The 17,361-nt window shown below is 37.8% G+C and overlaps 1 protein-coding gene across 1 annotated transcript in view; it reads left to right on the plus strand.

Moving 5' to 3' along the window:
• Nucleotides 1–3,357: 3,357 nt before the first annotated feature.
• Nucleotides 3,358–17,361, plus strand: part of LOC395944 (voltage-gated sodium channel SNS) — a 32,347-nt gene continuing 18,343 nt past the window's right edge. Inside the window, exons 1-12 of the mRNA XM_040695659.1 lie at nt 3,358–3,612; nt 4,593–4,711; nt 6,619–6,723; nt 8,033–8,161; nt 8,952–9,043; nt 9,808–10,032; nt 11,815–11,872; nt 12,423–12,564; nt 13,063–13,260; nt 14,201–14,380; nt 14,928–15,332; nt 15,876–16,002. Of these exons, the coding sequence (XP_040551593.1) occupies nt 3,358–3,612; nt 4,593–4,711; nt 6,619–6,723; nt 8,033–8,161; nt 8,952–9,043; nt 9,808–10,032; nt 11,815–11,872; nt 12,423–12,564; nt 13,063–13,260; nt 14,201–14,380; nt 14,928–15,332; nt 15,876–16,002 (2,035 nt within the window). The remainder of the gene's footprint in view (nt 3,613–4,592; nt 4,712–6,618; nt 6,724–8,032; nt 8,162–8,951; nt 9,044–9,807; nt 10,033–11,814; nt 11,873–12,422; nt 12,565–13,062; nt 13,261–14,200; nt 14,381–14,927; nt 15,333–15,875; nt 16,003–17,361) is intronic.

The raw sequence follows: 17,361 nt of genomic DNA on the forward strand, positions 1-17,361 counted from the left end.
TCATGTTGGATGTCATTTTCCCTGGATAAGATGCAGAAGAGCAGGAAAGCAGCAATACTGAAGACAATGATAACATTCTAGTTGCTCCAAGAGGACAAGTCTTTTCACATGTGGTCTTGAAACAACTGTTATTCCAACTTCTTAAGAGAAACTTTCTGTGAATGTTAGGAAAGCATTTTTAAGTAAAAGGAACAGTTTTAACGGGTAAGAACTGCAGTCATTCAATCTGAAGAAAGAAGTGTGTAATGCAATTCTGGAAGTTGTGATTGTATTAATTGGCCTGGTCATTGAGATCACAGTAATTGTCAATATGTTTTCACATCTTTCCGTAACAGCTCATGAATCCAGGAAATCTAATAATTGGAAGCAACTTTTATTTATTAACTGAGGATTGAAGTGGAGTGATTGTAATTGCAGGAAAAGGAGAGAAAATATCTCTGACAATAATCTTGTTTCCTTGCCCATCAAAATGAATATTTCTAAATTGGAAAAGACACTTGGAAGAAAGGAATTTTAATTCAGAAAGCTATCTAGCTACACATTTGGTCTCTGAAAAACATTTCATAGGAAGTACCTTTGAAATCTGAAAAGCCAAATAATCAGTGCTTTCTTCGGTTTTCTTCTTCAGCTATGTTGATTTCATTCAGAGTGCTCTGATATTCAGTCTATTGAAGGATAAGAACACTATATTTTAAAGAGACCTTAAACTTCGCACTGTTCTTAGCTGATATACCTCTTGAGAAAAGAACAAAACAATGCTTTACTGCTTCATGAGCAAAAATGAATTTACATTAAAACCTTTTCCTTTGGTCAAATTGATAAATCATGCTTTGTTTGTTAAAATTAAACTAAATTTGTTAAAATTAAAGTCAGCTGTACACTGAATGCTATACTCTCTGAGACAAGAGCAACAGAAACTAGGAATGTAGCTTGAATGAACCTGGAACAGGTTTTTTGAGATTACTCCAAGTTTAATATTCATTAGGTTTTATTCAGGAACAGACTGAGTAGCTCACAATTGCCTGTGAACAAAAAGTTTAATTCAGTCTTTTCCACAGCTTGTGACTGCTATCAGTGCAAGTTTTACTGCTGATGTGTGGAACAGCAAAGGAAAGCCTCCATTTCCTTTCCTTAATGGTTGTTCACCTGTGGAGCAATTTGTGAAACCACCTGCACAAGGAGAGAGAATCCCTCTCCCAATTTCCAGCTCTGGCTCAAGCTCTACAAACTCTACCTGTTCTGCCTTCTCCAGCCCCCATCCAGCAGCACTTTGGGTGCCAGGAGTTTGCTATGCCTTGGAGTAGTCCTGTAGGAGAACAGTGTGACAATCAAAGGTTATTTTCAGGGATTTGAAAGAAAATTTAGTGGAAGAAAGAAGAGTAAACTTAAGAAATCTGCAACAGAACCAGAATTTTAAGGGTGAACTTTTGCAATCAGGTAGGCTTTTATGGAAGTACCATGTGGAGGCTTGGGTATGTGTGGATTATTTGGCACAATGCAGTGTAAAGCAATTATTGTATTCCCTCTGTGCATTGCACAGAAATGGTGTCATTTCATGCATCATTCACAGCTCTCATTACTGACACCACCACCATCTAAATTACTAGGAGTATCAACAAAGCAAACACTACTTTGGCTAGTCTAGGTCTTGAAATTTTGGGAGTGAATGGTATAGTTTTTGTTTTTGCTGAACTATAACACACAACTTCTAGATATTTGTCTTGATTTAAAAAGCCTAAAATAATGAACATTTTCTTCTGAATGCCCTTTTCCTATTCCAGAAAGGTTGCTATTTTGTGCTAGGAGAAGTGGTTAATTTTTGTATTCGTTATTTTGTATGCTTATTTAAATCAGACAGGTGGGAAGCCTGGAAGAATTAAGAGCATTCAGTATGGTTAGTTCATCACTGTCCTCCAGCTGTTTCTGCAGCAATGGTTCCCTACAGTTGTGAGGACAGCTGAACTCATGTTGTATCTGCTGAGAACTGAAATTGTGTTGTGTTGTTAGGGAATCAGCATACAGGTGGTAAAATTATTTATTAGCATTAAAACAAAGCATCTTAATTCAGGCTTGGTGTTTTCCTGGGATGTTCCACGTAGTGGTTAGAAAGGAAGGGTATAGGAGCATAGGTTGTAACCTAAATTTTGAAGATGAGCTTAGACTGCTACTTATGTAGTTGGTATGGAAGGCCGTGTTGAAGTGAAGGTGGATGGAAAGACTTGGCCATACTCCCAGAGGTCGTAATCAATGAAAAAAACCTTGAAGAAATCTCCTTGCAGAGCTTTTAGCACAAGCTCTGGGTCCTCCTACAGTTCGTACCATTTTCAATTTTGTTCAATTTATGTGGACTTCCTGGGCTTTCTTTGAGGATTTTTGCAGTGTTCTCAAGCTCTCAATTGATTCCAAAGAAAATCAAACCACTGTGTAGGCTCTTTTATTTCTTAATGATGGGTTTCTTCATCATATATATTCATTGGCAACTCTGCCTATGGTAAGGGGATTGGAACTTGATGATCCTCGGGGTCCCTTCCAACCCAAGTCATTCTATGATTCTGTGATTTCAGCTGCATAAACTTTACTTTTTCTGTATTAATTTGATTCATGAAAAAAAAAAAAAACCCATAAGATGACTAGATTAGATATAGATGTCTGTGTAGTAGAAACTAAAGGAGGCAAAATTAGCCACAGCCATGAAATCCAAAGGTGTTTACTGTACCTCCATGTCATAGTCTCCAACAATATTTAGTTGAATGGATTTTATCTAGTATCCAGCAACAAATCTGTTTACACAGTGAAAGGTTTTTCAGAGAAAGCTGAGGACGCATTGCCATTTCTATCAATGTTTCTCCCAGCAGGCCTTCCTTCCATCACTTGGACACTGCTTGTCCCTGTGCTGATATCCTCAGCACTACAAGGATGGGTTATACATCTGAATATTTATGTCAGCACCAGCTATTTTCAAACATATTTTTTCTATTGCAGATGCAGCTTCTGTGTATTTGATGCTGTTGCATTCAGTCGTTCTTAGAATCCCATTTCTAAATACTAAATTAAACCAGCACCTTATGTTTGTCCAAACGTAAATGATTATGCTTAAAGTTAAAGAGGTCTTCCCCTATCCAATTAGATACACGTAATTTAAAATTAATACTGAACAGACATCTCACTGAAAAACATATTGATCATAGATATGTTTTCTTTTTATAACATGATGGCTGAGAAATGCGTGTTTATGGCATGCGTGAAGGAAGAGTTTTAACTTTCATTACTGAACTGTTCTTGTGTTGCCAATTTTGATTCCTCTTTCAGTTATTTTCTGTTTGGGTAGAAGCACTGACGGGAAGAGAAGAATGAAAAATGGCTGACTTCCTACTACCTGGTACCAACAACTTCCGTAAATTCACTCCGGAATCCTTGGCTGCTATTGAAAAGAGAATTGCTGCCAAGAAGGATCATCAAAAAAGTACCTTAGATCAAAAACCTGAGGAGAAACCACGTCCTCAGCTTGACCTAAAAGCTTTCCAGAAATTGCCAGCTCTCTATGGAAATCCTCCTCCAGAGCTCATTGGGGAACCACTGGAAGACCTTGACCCATACTACAAAGATCGCAAGGTTAGAGCCAACCAAACTGTTTAGATCTTAATTTGTTTCGTTATGTGGCTACAACATGTTCATGTGAATGATCTATTAAATGGTCTTGTTTATACTCCTTTGGAAAAACTATAATCCCTTCCCATGTTATAATAATGTGGGAAGTTGGCACAACTGAATGACATGCTGTAATTTTCAGGAAAAAAAAAATCTTAATTTTGAATTACAGGAATTAAATATCATGAACTGCATTAGCATTTAAATCAGAAGGGAAACATCAAAAGTGAAATGGACAAAGGAAGAAAATGAGGTTTTGACTCAGATTTACCAGAAATGATGATAACTTTGGAAACTTTCTTTATTTTCATGGTTTTAAACTCTCCTCCTCTGTCTCAACAGTTGTGCTCTATGAACGCACACAATGGGTGATCATCCAAGTATAAAAATTATTATAAAACATTTGCTGGTGAATCCTTTAAACCTACTTATTCAAGCTCTATATTCTAGTCGTGTATACTTGAAGAAAATAAAGAGGGGAGAAATGGGAAATACTCCACTAAAAATGAAGCTTATTGCTTGAGAAACTGAGAAATACTTTGTGTTAATTTCTACAGTCTTAGAGCTATAGGATCACTATTCATAGTGACAAATAACATTTAAGTCTACAACTCTTTCTTCCACCTTTGCACAGCTTGATTCAGAGGTCCAACTTACCTCAAGAGAACAGTCATAAGCAAAATTTATTTTGCGTTCATTATAAGGATTTAGGTTTAAAGAAGGAAGTTCAGGGTAAGATTTTGTTCTGCTTTGATAGTTACTGGATATTAACTCATTCATCAGTTTATGATAAAAGTGTTGCAAAATATTACGGTCTACTCACTTAAGCAAGCAAACAAAAGTTATCGTCAAAGCCTTTCATAGAAAAAGGTGTAATAAAAAATATATATATTTTCTTAAGCTTCCTGAAAGTTTTACTTTGTTTCTTTATGTTTATTTTTAAGATCTTCATAGTGTTAAACAAACAGAAAACAATCTTCCGGTTCACAGCTACGCGTGCCTTATGGATCCTCAGTCCTTTCCATCCAATCCGAAGAGCAGCAATTAAAATTTCAATACATTCATATCCTTTTTTTTTTTTGCTTCATTCACTCTCTTTTGTTACGAAAATGTGTGCTATCCTTTCCTGTTATGTTTTAGAGCATTGAATAAATCTAGGTTTTCCTCATTCCACACAACTTCTAATTACGGTTTACATAAGATATTACCATTTTCTTGTTCTATTTAGTAATAAATACTTTTATGAGTACTAAGGGTTGTGAAGCCTGACTTTCTACTTTATTTTGTATTATAAGCATGATCTCTGATGTTGATTACCTGATGTCTCATAAACAAGCATCTCATGCTGAGGCCCTTCTCAGTGAGAAAACTAATAAGGTCTCTAATCTTTATCTCATGTTCTGTTTACCCAAGCTATAAGAATTAAATTCAACTCCCGTGCTGAAGCAGATTGCTGACTTATTTTAAGAATAAAACACAGAGGTAGGCACACATATGAAAACACATAGAGCAATTATGCATACTATATTTCTTCTGGAAATCAGATTACAATATATGCCTTTAATATATGAAAGTAAAAATTATCAGGGATACTATTGTAGGGAAAGGATGCCTTTGGAATAAAAAAGTAATACACATCCCAAATCACACACTTAGAAAATGGGACTTATTAGTATATTTTTCAAATTAGGCACTTGAAAACGACACCAGGGCAAAAATGCTGTCACTCAGGAATGACTCAGGGCAACTGCAGTCTGTGGTGTTACTGCACTGAGGTTAGGTTTTCAGCCATCTCCCCTCCACGTAACATTGAAACAGATCCAAAGCTGTGGTCATAGCAGGGTACCGGCATCCCTGGAGGAGTGATGCCTCTCATCTGAGAGCTTTTTTGGGTAACAAGTTGGCTGTTATTGGCATTTCAGCACTTGTGGTCCATCTCCTGAGTTTGTGGCAATATTTGGCTGTGCCTACAGTTAAATCCAAGACATTTTTTGGGAGGATTGAAAGAACTGTTGATTGGAAGTGTAGATGTCTTTCCCATGCTCATCTACATCCTATGTTGCCAAAGGTGTGGTATGACACTAAGCATGAGGTTCAACTCCAGAGACAGGCACTTCATCTTAAGTATCAACTTGAGCTAGATGCCTGTGTTCTACTTCTGAACTTACAGTCAGTAGTTCCTAGGGAATAGCTGGGCAACACCAAGAGCTGGCATCTAATATCCTTTGAGCCATCCACAAGTATCATGGCAGACTTTGCCCTGCCTGTACATAGGAATAGAGGTCTCACAGTTTAGAGATGAGTGACTCTGGATGTTCAACTTCTATGAACTATTCATTTCACTTAAAAATAAATATCCTTCCACTGGAGTTCTATGAGAACTGCTTTATTACCATCACTGCTTACACTGCAATGGTAATCAGGAACTTCAGTTTGTTACCTGCAAACCTTTGCTCTCAGAACTGTCAAGCTCCCATTTTATTTGAAGATAAAATTCCATAAATTACGTAAGTTGTGAAAAAGGAAAGAAAAGGGAGAAGAGAACAGCAAAATATGTTTTTTTCACACGACCTTCCTTGTGCAAGGAAAACTGAAATTATGTGATACCAAATGGGTTCAGTTCTCAGTTGTATCCTGCTGAGACCTTGGGCGAGTCAGACAGTCTCTATTTAACAATTTTTTTTGCTGTAAAATTAAATTAAAAAGGCATCCTTCCTCTTGCTCTGTCTCAGTGGTTAGGGATCATTTTACTATGTCTGCAATGCGTAGTACCTCCACAGCAATTAAGACAACATAAATAATGATGTCAGTGTGTTGTCATCTAATGTGACTCAGAATCAGTAAATGCGTGCGCTTGTAGTCCTTACATGTGCTTTAGAAAGTATTAAAAATATTAATTTCATAGACATCGGGATATGTAACTGTTTCTTATTTGATGTCGTATTCTTTGCCTTCACTCCCATGTCTTACATTATTCACCTGGTTTATAATATGCACAATTATAACTAATTGTGTGTTCATGGCTCAGAATGAGTCCTCCAGGAGTTCATCTCCATCGTGGAACAGATATGTTGAGTAAGTATCTGTGGGTGTATATGTATTTCAGTTCTGTAGCCCTAACTGTCTATTTAGCTCACTCTCTATCTTTCATATAAGGTAGTTTATGAGGGGTTTGGAAAACTATTGCTTGTGTTAGGACTTCTTAAGGTTTTTCTTTGAGGCAGCATTTTTGTCTCTAGACTCAGTAACTACAATAATTATGGGGTTACGGGAGGGCGTTAGTGTAGATTATATTCTGTAGAGGTTCTGTTAATGTATTGTCATGTCTGTCCTACCACTCCAGTTCATTATCCCACTTTCTGAAGTTATTTGGTAGTTATTTTCTTTTTATAAAAAAAATTAGAAATACTAAAAATCTTTATAATTAAAGCTATCTTTATGAAAGTGTTAGAATATGAATTCTGTTAGTGCTAACACGACATAAAGGAAAAGATTCCAAATTAATTAATTTACAAACAGCTATAAAATCTGTTTCATGATTTCTGATGTTGAAACAGCTGGGAGTGGCAAACTCTTAGGCAAGCAGGAACAAGAATCTGCATGGTATTAATTCATATATCTCCAGAAGACGCTTCCCTGCCTATGAGAGCACTAAAGTTTAGATAACAGTTATACTTGCTTTTGGCATCAAAACTGCTGTTCAAATGTATTTCAATGATAATTCTGGAATAATCCTTTCCAAATGAAGAAGGAAGTACTACATACATCTAATTTCCTACCACATTTACTGAGTACCAAATGAATGCCTTTTGAATTCCTTAGGGAGATCGCTACCTTGTTGAAATGATAAGTGCGCTCAATAAGTCCAGAAGAGCTTTTACTGATAATTTTCCATTAATAAGAATAATTGCTGTCTTAAATTGAAAATCCTCTATCTTTGCATTTCTCTAAGCTTTTTAACCATCTGTATAGAAATGGATGCAGTGTACCTCAAGTAAATAATATGCTGAACATCCTACATTCACTTGGCTACTTGAAACCAGAAGGAGGCATGAATTTTGATCCTTATTTTTGCAAGTAGCTGGAAGTTCTGTGTTTCTCAGATTCTGGAGACTCACATGGAAGAGTTTGAAAGAAATTACTGAATGCTAAATAAATAAATAAATAAAAGAGGCATGTATGTTTGCAGCCATGGCGGGATGGTTGTCAACTTCTGTCTCAAAGTACATGTAAAGACCCTGAAATCAATAAGAGTTTTTCCATCACTTCTCCATGATGCTCCCTTGATTTGTTGGCCTAGAGAGTAAATAGTTTGTCTGTGTCTCTTATCCTCTTCCAGTAATTATTAACATTGCTGTTTTTGCTGTTTTCCTTTGGTACTTAGATTTACATTCACTGGCATTTACACTTTTGAATCATTGATAAAAATACTGGCAAGAGGCTTCTGTCTAAAGGAATTCACTTTCCTTCGAGATCCCTGGAACTGGTTGGATTTCAGTGTGATCATAATGGCGTAAGTGGGAGCAAATAAAACATGGACTACCTGTGCTACTGCTCTGTATTTAAAGATTTGATTACTGAGTTGTCAAAGGCAATCTGCAGTACAAAAAATAAAATTAAAAATAGGGTACATTGGAAACCATCTAGTACAGATGGCCATCTAGAGACAATAACCATTGACTCTTCCCTTGCTTTATCACTCTCTGTTCAACTATGATGCATTTATCTTTTAAAAAGGGAATGGAGCAAGATACAGTTAATCTCTTCAGTCCCAACTCATACCACTCTGTGGCCCTTTTACACGCATGAATGCATTTCAGCATAATGGCTGCACTGCCCAATGTGAGTTCCTATTGAGGATGAAGGTGTGCATTTGAAAACAGAGCACTATGCATGGACACCAGCACCACGGATTACATTTGAGATCATTCAAAATTCACAGTTCCAAGCTTTAGTTTGTGATAATTAGAAAGTTCTCATAGTGACTACAAGCAGCTATGGAAGGGGGATAGATTCAAATGGGTTCCTGAACTGAATAACTTTGAGTGATATCTTTCTTTGTATTTTAAGTGCGTAATATTTTAAGATACTGACAAAAAAAACAACTTTACACGCATAAAGAGAAACTTTTTAAGTAAATTCAAATAATCCAGAAAAGGCTTTCTGTTATATGAATCTCAAAAAAAACCCTCTTGGTATGTAGTTTATTAGCATTCAAAATACACTCAGGATGATTAAAAGTTAAAAATGAACACCAAAATAAGTGCTTGGTTTATTCTAATCATATTGTCCTGACTCTACAGGTTTGTGGGAGCATTCAGCAACCTGGGGAGCGTGTCGGTCCTTCGGACATTCAGGGTTCTGAGAGCCTTAAAAACCATATCAGTAGTCCCAGGTAAGAAATCCTACATGATTTATAGCTGATTCTCTACTCCAATCAAAATGTTGGATTTTCCTTCCTCCTCATTCCTTCCTTCCCTCCTTCCTCCTTTCCTTCCTTCCTGCCTTCCTTCCTTCATCCTTTCCTTCCTTTTATTTTCTTTGCATATCTTTCACTGATTGCAGCTGAACTGGTAGGTACAAATATCTTCCCAGTCCAGCTGGCCCAAGCAGAATAAATCAAGCAATAGAAACAATATTGTGTTTAATTTTCTTTTATTATATAGTAATGATTTTGATAACATGTTATTGTGTTGATTTTACAGTGTTCTTCTAGCTAGTCTATGTGTGATGGTTCAACGGAAACACCTCTGGTGACCAAACAGGCTTTATTATTAATCATCTTTCAGGATCCTTGGGACAATGCTTTTTTGTTGATTTTCTCCCACTTTTCTCTTAGTTATAAAGTTAGTGGTTATTTTCTTGTGACTAAATACAAACCCAGAACCAGTGTGTTGCCCCTGTGTTTTCTTTCTGGCCTTTTTGATCACATTCATTATTGCATGCAGATTGATCATGGATTCTCAGTGTTTGGACTATGTTTGTTACTCTTTATGTAAAAAAACACTAGACTATCCCTGGTCCCTCATCCTTGCCTAGATAAGTTAAAGGGAATAATGGAACATCTGGGTCAATCACATGCAAAAAAAAAAAAATTTTCTTGTATTACTTGGTCTCAGTTTTTCACCATGTTTTTCCCATTACATATTGTCTCCCTAGGACTCAAGATCATTGTAGGTGCACTTATCCAGTCTGTTAAGAAACTTGCCAACGTGATGATCCTGACCGTTTTCTGCCTGAGTGTCTTTGCCCTCATAGGGCTCCAGCTTTTCAAGGGCAATCTGAGATACAAGTGCGTGAAGAAGAATCATACGGATTCCACTATCAGAGATTTTTTACGTAACAAAACATGGGAATCCTCTGCAACATTGGCTGATTACGCAGGTGATTGTTCTTCTTAATTCTTTCTTTATCTTGCACTGTAATGACCTGCGTGTGCATGGGTAACCACTGTTGTATATAAAGTTGAATATCTGGATGAGCAACTACTTGATAATGCCCTTCACACTGCCAGAGCAGCTTGCAGCCATCCAGGAATGTTCCCTTCATTATAATAAATAACACTCCTAATTTTTCAAGCTATGTTTCTGAGAACCACATGACAACAAATGAAACATGAGGTAATTCTCTGATGTAATTCCCCAAAGTTCAGCTTTCCCTACATCTTGAAGAGTTCTAGTATCTTCACTGTGCTGCTCAGTTATGTTGTCTTCAGCTTGGAACAGAGGAATTTCTTTAAAAGTCAAAATTACTTTCTTCTTCATAGCATATATACCTTATATAGGGTATGTACTTTACCTATAAGATATATATATAAATATATAATACACATCTTTCATGTATGACTTGACTGGAGCTGGTGACAGAAGTGTGGAGCAGGGATCTTCAAAGACAGAACATTTGCAGTGTAGAGGCCCAGAGAAGACAGGCCTCAAGAGATTCAAAATCTGCGTTGCTTCTCAGACTTTGTCTTGTTCCCATCCTATCCTTTCGACTTTCCATGCAGCGTCATTTGCAATGATGACAAAAAAACAGTAGGTGCCAGACAGGTTTAATGGAGGCATTCCCACCAAACTTATGACTCACCATGTTAGAAGGCTAGTTTTCAATTAAATGACTTTTTTACATATTTTCCACAGGCTGTTTTGGTCCTGTCCTAAAGTGAAGTTCCCACCTCCAACATGGACAGTACATATTACTATAATCTTCTGAATCTCAGTCACTGAATCAACTGATAAATTGTCAGCTGGCAGGAGCAGAGCCAAACAAAATGTGGGCAGAAAATAGCCTGTATGGTATATTTGTGTGGTACAGTGGAACAGATATTAAGGACTCCTGTGCTGGCTCTGAATTGCACTGACTTATCTGATGAGTCCAGCTGAGATTTGAGAAGCACCAGGAAGAGATGAGATGTCCCTTACATTTGGGATAATAAACCCACATCTTAATAGCACTAATTACCCCTTAGCATTGAAGCTATTAATTTCAGTCTGCTGCTAGCTCAGGCATCAGAGTAACTCATGCAAAGAGAAATAGAAGAGATCGAAAAGGGCATGGCTTCAGCATCCTGATGGACAAATCAGTATTTCATGGCTGGGCAGGGTTAGGATCTGTTTTCCAGCTGCACAGAGTAGTGGCATGACATGGTTTTTATCTATATAGCCACAGACTCTTTCTTCCTCCTCCAAGCAGGACTTCTTATTGTGTGGAAGCAGAAATGGTCTATACTAACACCCGAAACATCCAAACTCTGTCTTAGAGAGAGACAATTGTCACAGGCAAGAGAATATGCTAACAGTTGCCAAATGTGAAGCTATTCTTGAGCCTGCAACCTCCAGTTCTTTGTTGGTTTCCATAGATGGGACAAAGAGATAATATTGTAAAAGCTTTCTGTTTTAAGGGATTCCCTTGGCCTGAAATGTATGCATATAGAGAAGCCTGTGTGTGAGTGAGGAAAGGACACCTTGCAATAGGGAGCAGTTGCTATGAGCATGGGGAAACCCATCTCTTTTCCTTCGGTGTTTTTTTTGTATTTGTTTGAAGTGTATGTGTGTGCACATACACTTACAACTCACTGGTATTCCCACCACCGCTATTGAAGTATAGAGGATACAGACTAGAAAATGTATTGGTTTTACATTTCTTCTCTCTTTCTTTTGTTTATAGAACACTTTGCCATTAAGCCGGGCACCTCAGACGTCTTGCTATGTGGTCCTGGCGCTGGGTAAATGTACCTCAGAACATTTCTTGTTTGGAACTTTTCTCTGCCTCAGTGCTCTGTCATGCTTTGTCATAAGTAATGAAAGTTCTCTGTTTGCTCTGTCATAAGAAATGAAAATGAAATAGAGATTCCTGGCTTTCCTTGACTGTAGAACTCAATTCAGTATATGACAGTGGTTGTCAGATAATTTAACACATGTTGAGAATGAAGTGTGAACCTGCCATTGTCTTGTTCAGGTCTAAATTCCTTCCAGAAGGGCTATCTTTCTCTCCCCCATGGTTGTATGAGAGTTGAAAACATGAAGGGTCTCATGGGATGATGAAGGGGTTGGCCTGGATTAGGAGTTTTTCCCAGCCTCTCTTTCTCTGTTGCTGAATTATAGGTGCCGCTTTTTACCTTCCCCTATTCCAGCCAGTTACTGCCTGGAGTAGAAGTTTGGCTTTCAGTATAATGAAAATCAGAGCTAAATAAATAATCCAAACTCTCATATGAGCTGAAGTGTTCCTTCAAAACCTTCAGTTAAGAGAACTGCACTTCTTACTGTCACCTCTAGGACCTGTCCTCCAGAACATACGTGCAAGCAAATTGGGCCAAATCCTGATTACGGTTTCACCAGTTTTGATACATTTGGCTGGGCTTTTCTCTCCTTATTCCGCCTGATGACCCAGGACTACTGGGAACGTCTATATCAGCAGGTAACAGCTTTGTATTTTATTCAGAACTGGTCATCCAACCAGAGCAATATCTGTAGCAGAAAATGGTCAGAGAGGAAACCTCAAATAAAAGAAGTAGCCACAAGTCATTGTGTCCTCATCCTCCCTTCTCCCTTCCAGCAAGCTGTGGTCCCACCCTGGACCTAAAAAGGGATGTTCAAGTGCTTCCAAGCAATAGTCCTATTACACTGCTGTCTTATGCCCTTCAAAAAAAGTGCTAAAGGGGTTTTCTATTCTCCTTCAAAATGCAGCAGTGCCTCCTCAGCCATCCTCATGGGGTATGTTATGTGATCATGGGTTCATGTGCGATGGCATTATAAAGATGGGGGAGAAAGGACTAAGGGAGATACATTTCTCCTTAATCTTCCTAAAGCATTTTATCTAGAAATCTGAGTGCCTCTAAAGAATTTCAGAGACACGTTGAAAATCTATTTGATATCAACTGTGGTAATTTTTATCCCTGGGTTGTTGTACTTACAGACCCTCAGAGCTTCTGGGAAGGTGTATATACTCTTCTTCATGCTGGTCATCTTTCTGGGCTCATTTTATCTAGTCAATTTGATTCTGGCTGTAGTAACAATGGCATATGAAGACCAGAATAAGGCCACCATTGCTGAGACAGAGGCAAAAGAAAGGAAATTTCGGGAAGCCATGGAATTATTACAGAAAGAGCAGGAGGTATGTAAATTATATCCTTGCAAAGTTTAACTTCTGTGCTGTTATGTTACTAGACACATAAGAAAATGCATCACTCTCTGTATACAGCCATATATGATAGTTATCTGTGGGAAGGGAGATGTTGTTAAAAGCAGTGAGATGCTTAGAGATACAGGAGAAATTCCTTGTTCTACTGCATTTATTTTTTTTTCCATATTTTTCCAACAATGATCTTTTTCATGGGTAATGATCTTTAAAATTTATTGCAAGAAATTTTAAAAACTGGAAAATATAAAATTTCATAAACTTTCAGCTTGCAAAGTAACGTATGGTCATCTTCTGCTTCATCATTGTGGATTGCTGAGCAGGGGAATACAGATTAGTTCAGTTGTTTAAGTCCATTAACATCCAAGACAGCCCACTGTACTTGAGTGAAAAGTCACTTGTAACTTACATAGTTTAGAAGCTTCTGGAGTGAAATACTCCTCTGTATTTTGAAAATATTCAAATCCTAAATTCAGTATGGGAAAGCAAGTGAACCACAGCGTGACTGCAGTCCTATGGATACCCAGTGGCAAGACTGAATTTTAATACTGTTTGAGTGTTTATTTGGGGAAATAAATATATATTCTACAGCATTACTTTCAAGCTGAGTATTTTTATTGTAAGTAATTATGCCATATGGAGGAATGGGAGCTTTAGTGTGATTATTTTGCCCCTGGCAGGCGCAATACACACGATCATGTAACATACTGCAAATAGCAAATTGTTCGCTGCTCCATATGTTGCAGAAATTCTCTCCTCTTTCTTTTACTGTTATCACATATTGGAAGATTTTTACCAACTTTTGTGAAACACAGATTGTTAAGAAAAAATAATATAGAGCACAGAAGGGTTTTCTTGCTGCTTATTTTGTAAGTACCCAGCACAAATGCCACCTGTGTTTTTGTTTTAATTTTAGTCACTGACTGCGAAAGGGATTGATATCCTGTCAATTAGCTCCTTTGAAGGCTCTCCTTTGTCTGCCAAAGAAATCAAAGAAAGAAGCAATAGGAAAAAGAGAAATAAGTCCTTGGGGATCGAAGAGTGTGAAGAAGAACAGTTTCCCAAGTCACAGCTCACAGACAGTCAACGAAAGTTGGTAATCTATTGTCTGAATCTGAGATCCTTACAGCTTTTACAGTTTTAATACTAAAATAAATTCCTTGAAAGCACAAAGTAAATCCTGCTGCAAACACTGATTGCTCTTTAGCTTTTAAAATAAACAGCCTTATGAGATAAGGAGGAATTATAGGTAAACTTTACTTTGAAAAGGAAATGCTATAAGCAAAGAGCGGAAGAAAAGTTGTAATAGCAGTTAAAATACGTTTTCTATGGCACTGGGAAATAGAAAAAGTGAATGAATATCAGAATTTAACTCTACTGCCATCGTTTTCTTTTTTAAAATTCTTATTTAAAATACGAATATAATGCTTATCATAAAAACAGCTGATAAAGCCAGCAGTATTTTATTATCTGCCTTTTAAAACCTAAACAAAATCCTTCCTGAATGATCTAAATTAAATAATAGTTTTGGACTTGCTATGGTTGATAAGAAATGTTATGAAACTCTAAACTTTAATCAGCTCCCCAAATCTTCTCTATGATATTCTGCCTTTCTCCCTTTATTTATTTCTTTGGTCTTTCAGTCCCTCCTTGGCTTGCTGTATGGTCCCAACGCCAACCAGGTGAAACGCAGGCTTAGCCATGGCAGTGTATTCAATTTCCAAATACCTGCTTTCGAAGTTGACTCCAAAGCGGATTCGGCTGATGAGGAAGCCCACAGCACAGGGGAGAACAAGATCCAGGGCAGGTCAATGTCGGTGCCACAGGTGGGAAGACGCTCCAGCATGCCAAGCCAAAAGAGCCATGGCTCCCACCCTGCCACCCCAAGCTGCATGCAGAGCAGCAAGTGGGCCAACACAGATGACTGCAATGGCATGATTTCGGTGATGGGAGGAGGGCATGGCAAGGTGCATGGCTTAGAAGATACAGCCCCTTCTGAAGGGGTAATGCTTCCACCAGTAATGGAAGACCTGGGGAAGAGTGATCTGGTAAGGAAAAATGCTATTTTAAGTATACACTTCATATTATGGTTTCCCCATATAATTTTTTTCGGTGGGTTACTAGTGCTGGCATTGTAGCCCACCAGAAAGTCTTTTTATCCTTTATCCTGTCCGGGATGATTGTTTTGAGCAGCACCTTTAGGTCCTTCTCCCATACAGCACCTTTAGCATCAACATCTTAGTCTACAAGTCCCTCATGCAAATGGATAGAGATATGCTGTTACTATTTTACCACTCATCTCTCTCCATTTCCATTAGTCTCTGGAAGACCGTTGGGTCTCTTTGCCCTCATGCCTATTTCCAAGCTTTGTATTTGCCCTGTTGCTGTTACATGCTTGAGGGATCCATTTACAGTAGCATTATTACTGATGTGTAGGACCTTTGTTCTGAACACTATTACATCTTGTAGACAGGTACATTTATTTGTCTGCGTGTCATCGTTCCTATTAACTTTCATAGTTACCCATCATTTCATCCTACTTCATTTTATTCCTGTGGTATCTCCTTAATTGTGTTTACTTCTTTAAGCAGCCAGCTGTGAATGATGAGAGCAGCATGATGCATTTACATCCTCAGCTATCAGTGGAGTACTTTAATGAGACATTTCAGAGACAAAGGGCAGCAAGTGCAGTCAGCATAATTACCAGTGTCTTAGAGGGTAAGTGGCTCCTCATTATGCTTATTTCAATCCTGAGGTAATGCTAGGGTAAAAGACCAAAATATCAATACATTTCTTAAAAGTTAACAGAGATTCATGGATGTGTAGTTAGGAATTACATGACTAATCATGCTTTTTTTTTTTTAATTAAAAAGAATGCATTATAGCACATTCATCATGTGCTAGAACATATCCTTTGCCTTTCATATCACATTTCATAGGACTGAGGAAGAGGTTGGAGTGATAATGGCTGGGAAGAATTTCTGTGGGGCATGAGAAGCAGGGCTGGGGCTGTGGCTTCTCCTCTTGGCCCTGTGGCTCCTACTCCATCACGAATATGCATGCAGACTCAATCATTAAGATTACACAAGCAGAATTAATTGTGGCAATTCCTGGAGGCTGAGCACTTAATGTACCATTCTATGTGAATTTTTGAGGGCTATATTACTGACTGTTATTTTGCTGGTTGGTAGTTTCATTTCGTATCTTTCTGGGGAAAAAAAAAAAAAATCAGCCTAAATTTCCATCGTTTTCTGGACAACAGTGGGAATGAAATACGTATTTCTGTGTCCCTGAGGTGTGGAGCTTCATCACTGATTCCTGGAGAACAAGTATGAGCTACAGCAAGGCTCATAGTGCTGTGTCAGAAAGGTCCCTTTTCTTAAGTATCTATACACTGCTCTTGGGAAAATCACAGTTGGAACACATCGCCTGAAGCCTTGCTTTCAAATTTAAAATGCAGATATTCAGTGGTGTACTGAGATGGAAACAGAATCTCCATGTAACTCAGTCCATCACTGTTGGGTCCCTCTTCATGTGGCCATGGATTAACCTGAGAATGAGCATTGGAACAGGGAGGTTGTCTTTGCTGGGATCTGAATGCTGGCTGTTCTAGATCTGTACCACATGATGGAAGAGGGCATTTGATTAGGAAGAAAAAAAAGAGCTAAACCTGGAGTTAAGTCAGGGTGATCACACTGGGATAAGTAGTATGGGGTGAAATCTGGAACTTGAATCTGGAGGAGAAGAAATGACATCTAAACTGTGGGAAGAAATAAGGACAGGCCCAAAGAAGAAAAGCATAAAAGTCAGTTCTAAATTACCAGATTTTTGAGAAGTTTTCACATCCTTGAAGAACAGTTTACTTAAAGCTCAATACAAGCATGGTAGGAATGATTAGTAAGTTCTAGTTTGTCTATGAATTTGCACAAGATTTCAGCAGGGTATAGAAATATTTTGGAGCACTCACTAATATTAAAAAAAGGAGATTTATATTTGACCAAGAGCCTGTAAATGACACCAGAAGAGCTTCCTTTACATATTTTACTTATAGAAAATGGATATATGTTATTGTTTGCA

Source organism: Gallus gallus, chromosome 2, assembly GCF_016699485.2.
Source record: "Gallus gallus isolate bGalGal1 chromosome 2, bGalGal1.mat.broiler.GRCg7b, whole genome shotgun sequence".
Classification (NCBI taxonomy): Eukaryota; Metazoa; Chordata; class Aves; order Galliformes; family Phasianidae; genus Gallus; species Gallus gallus.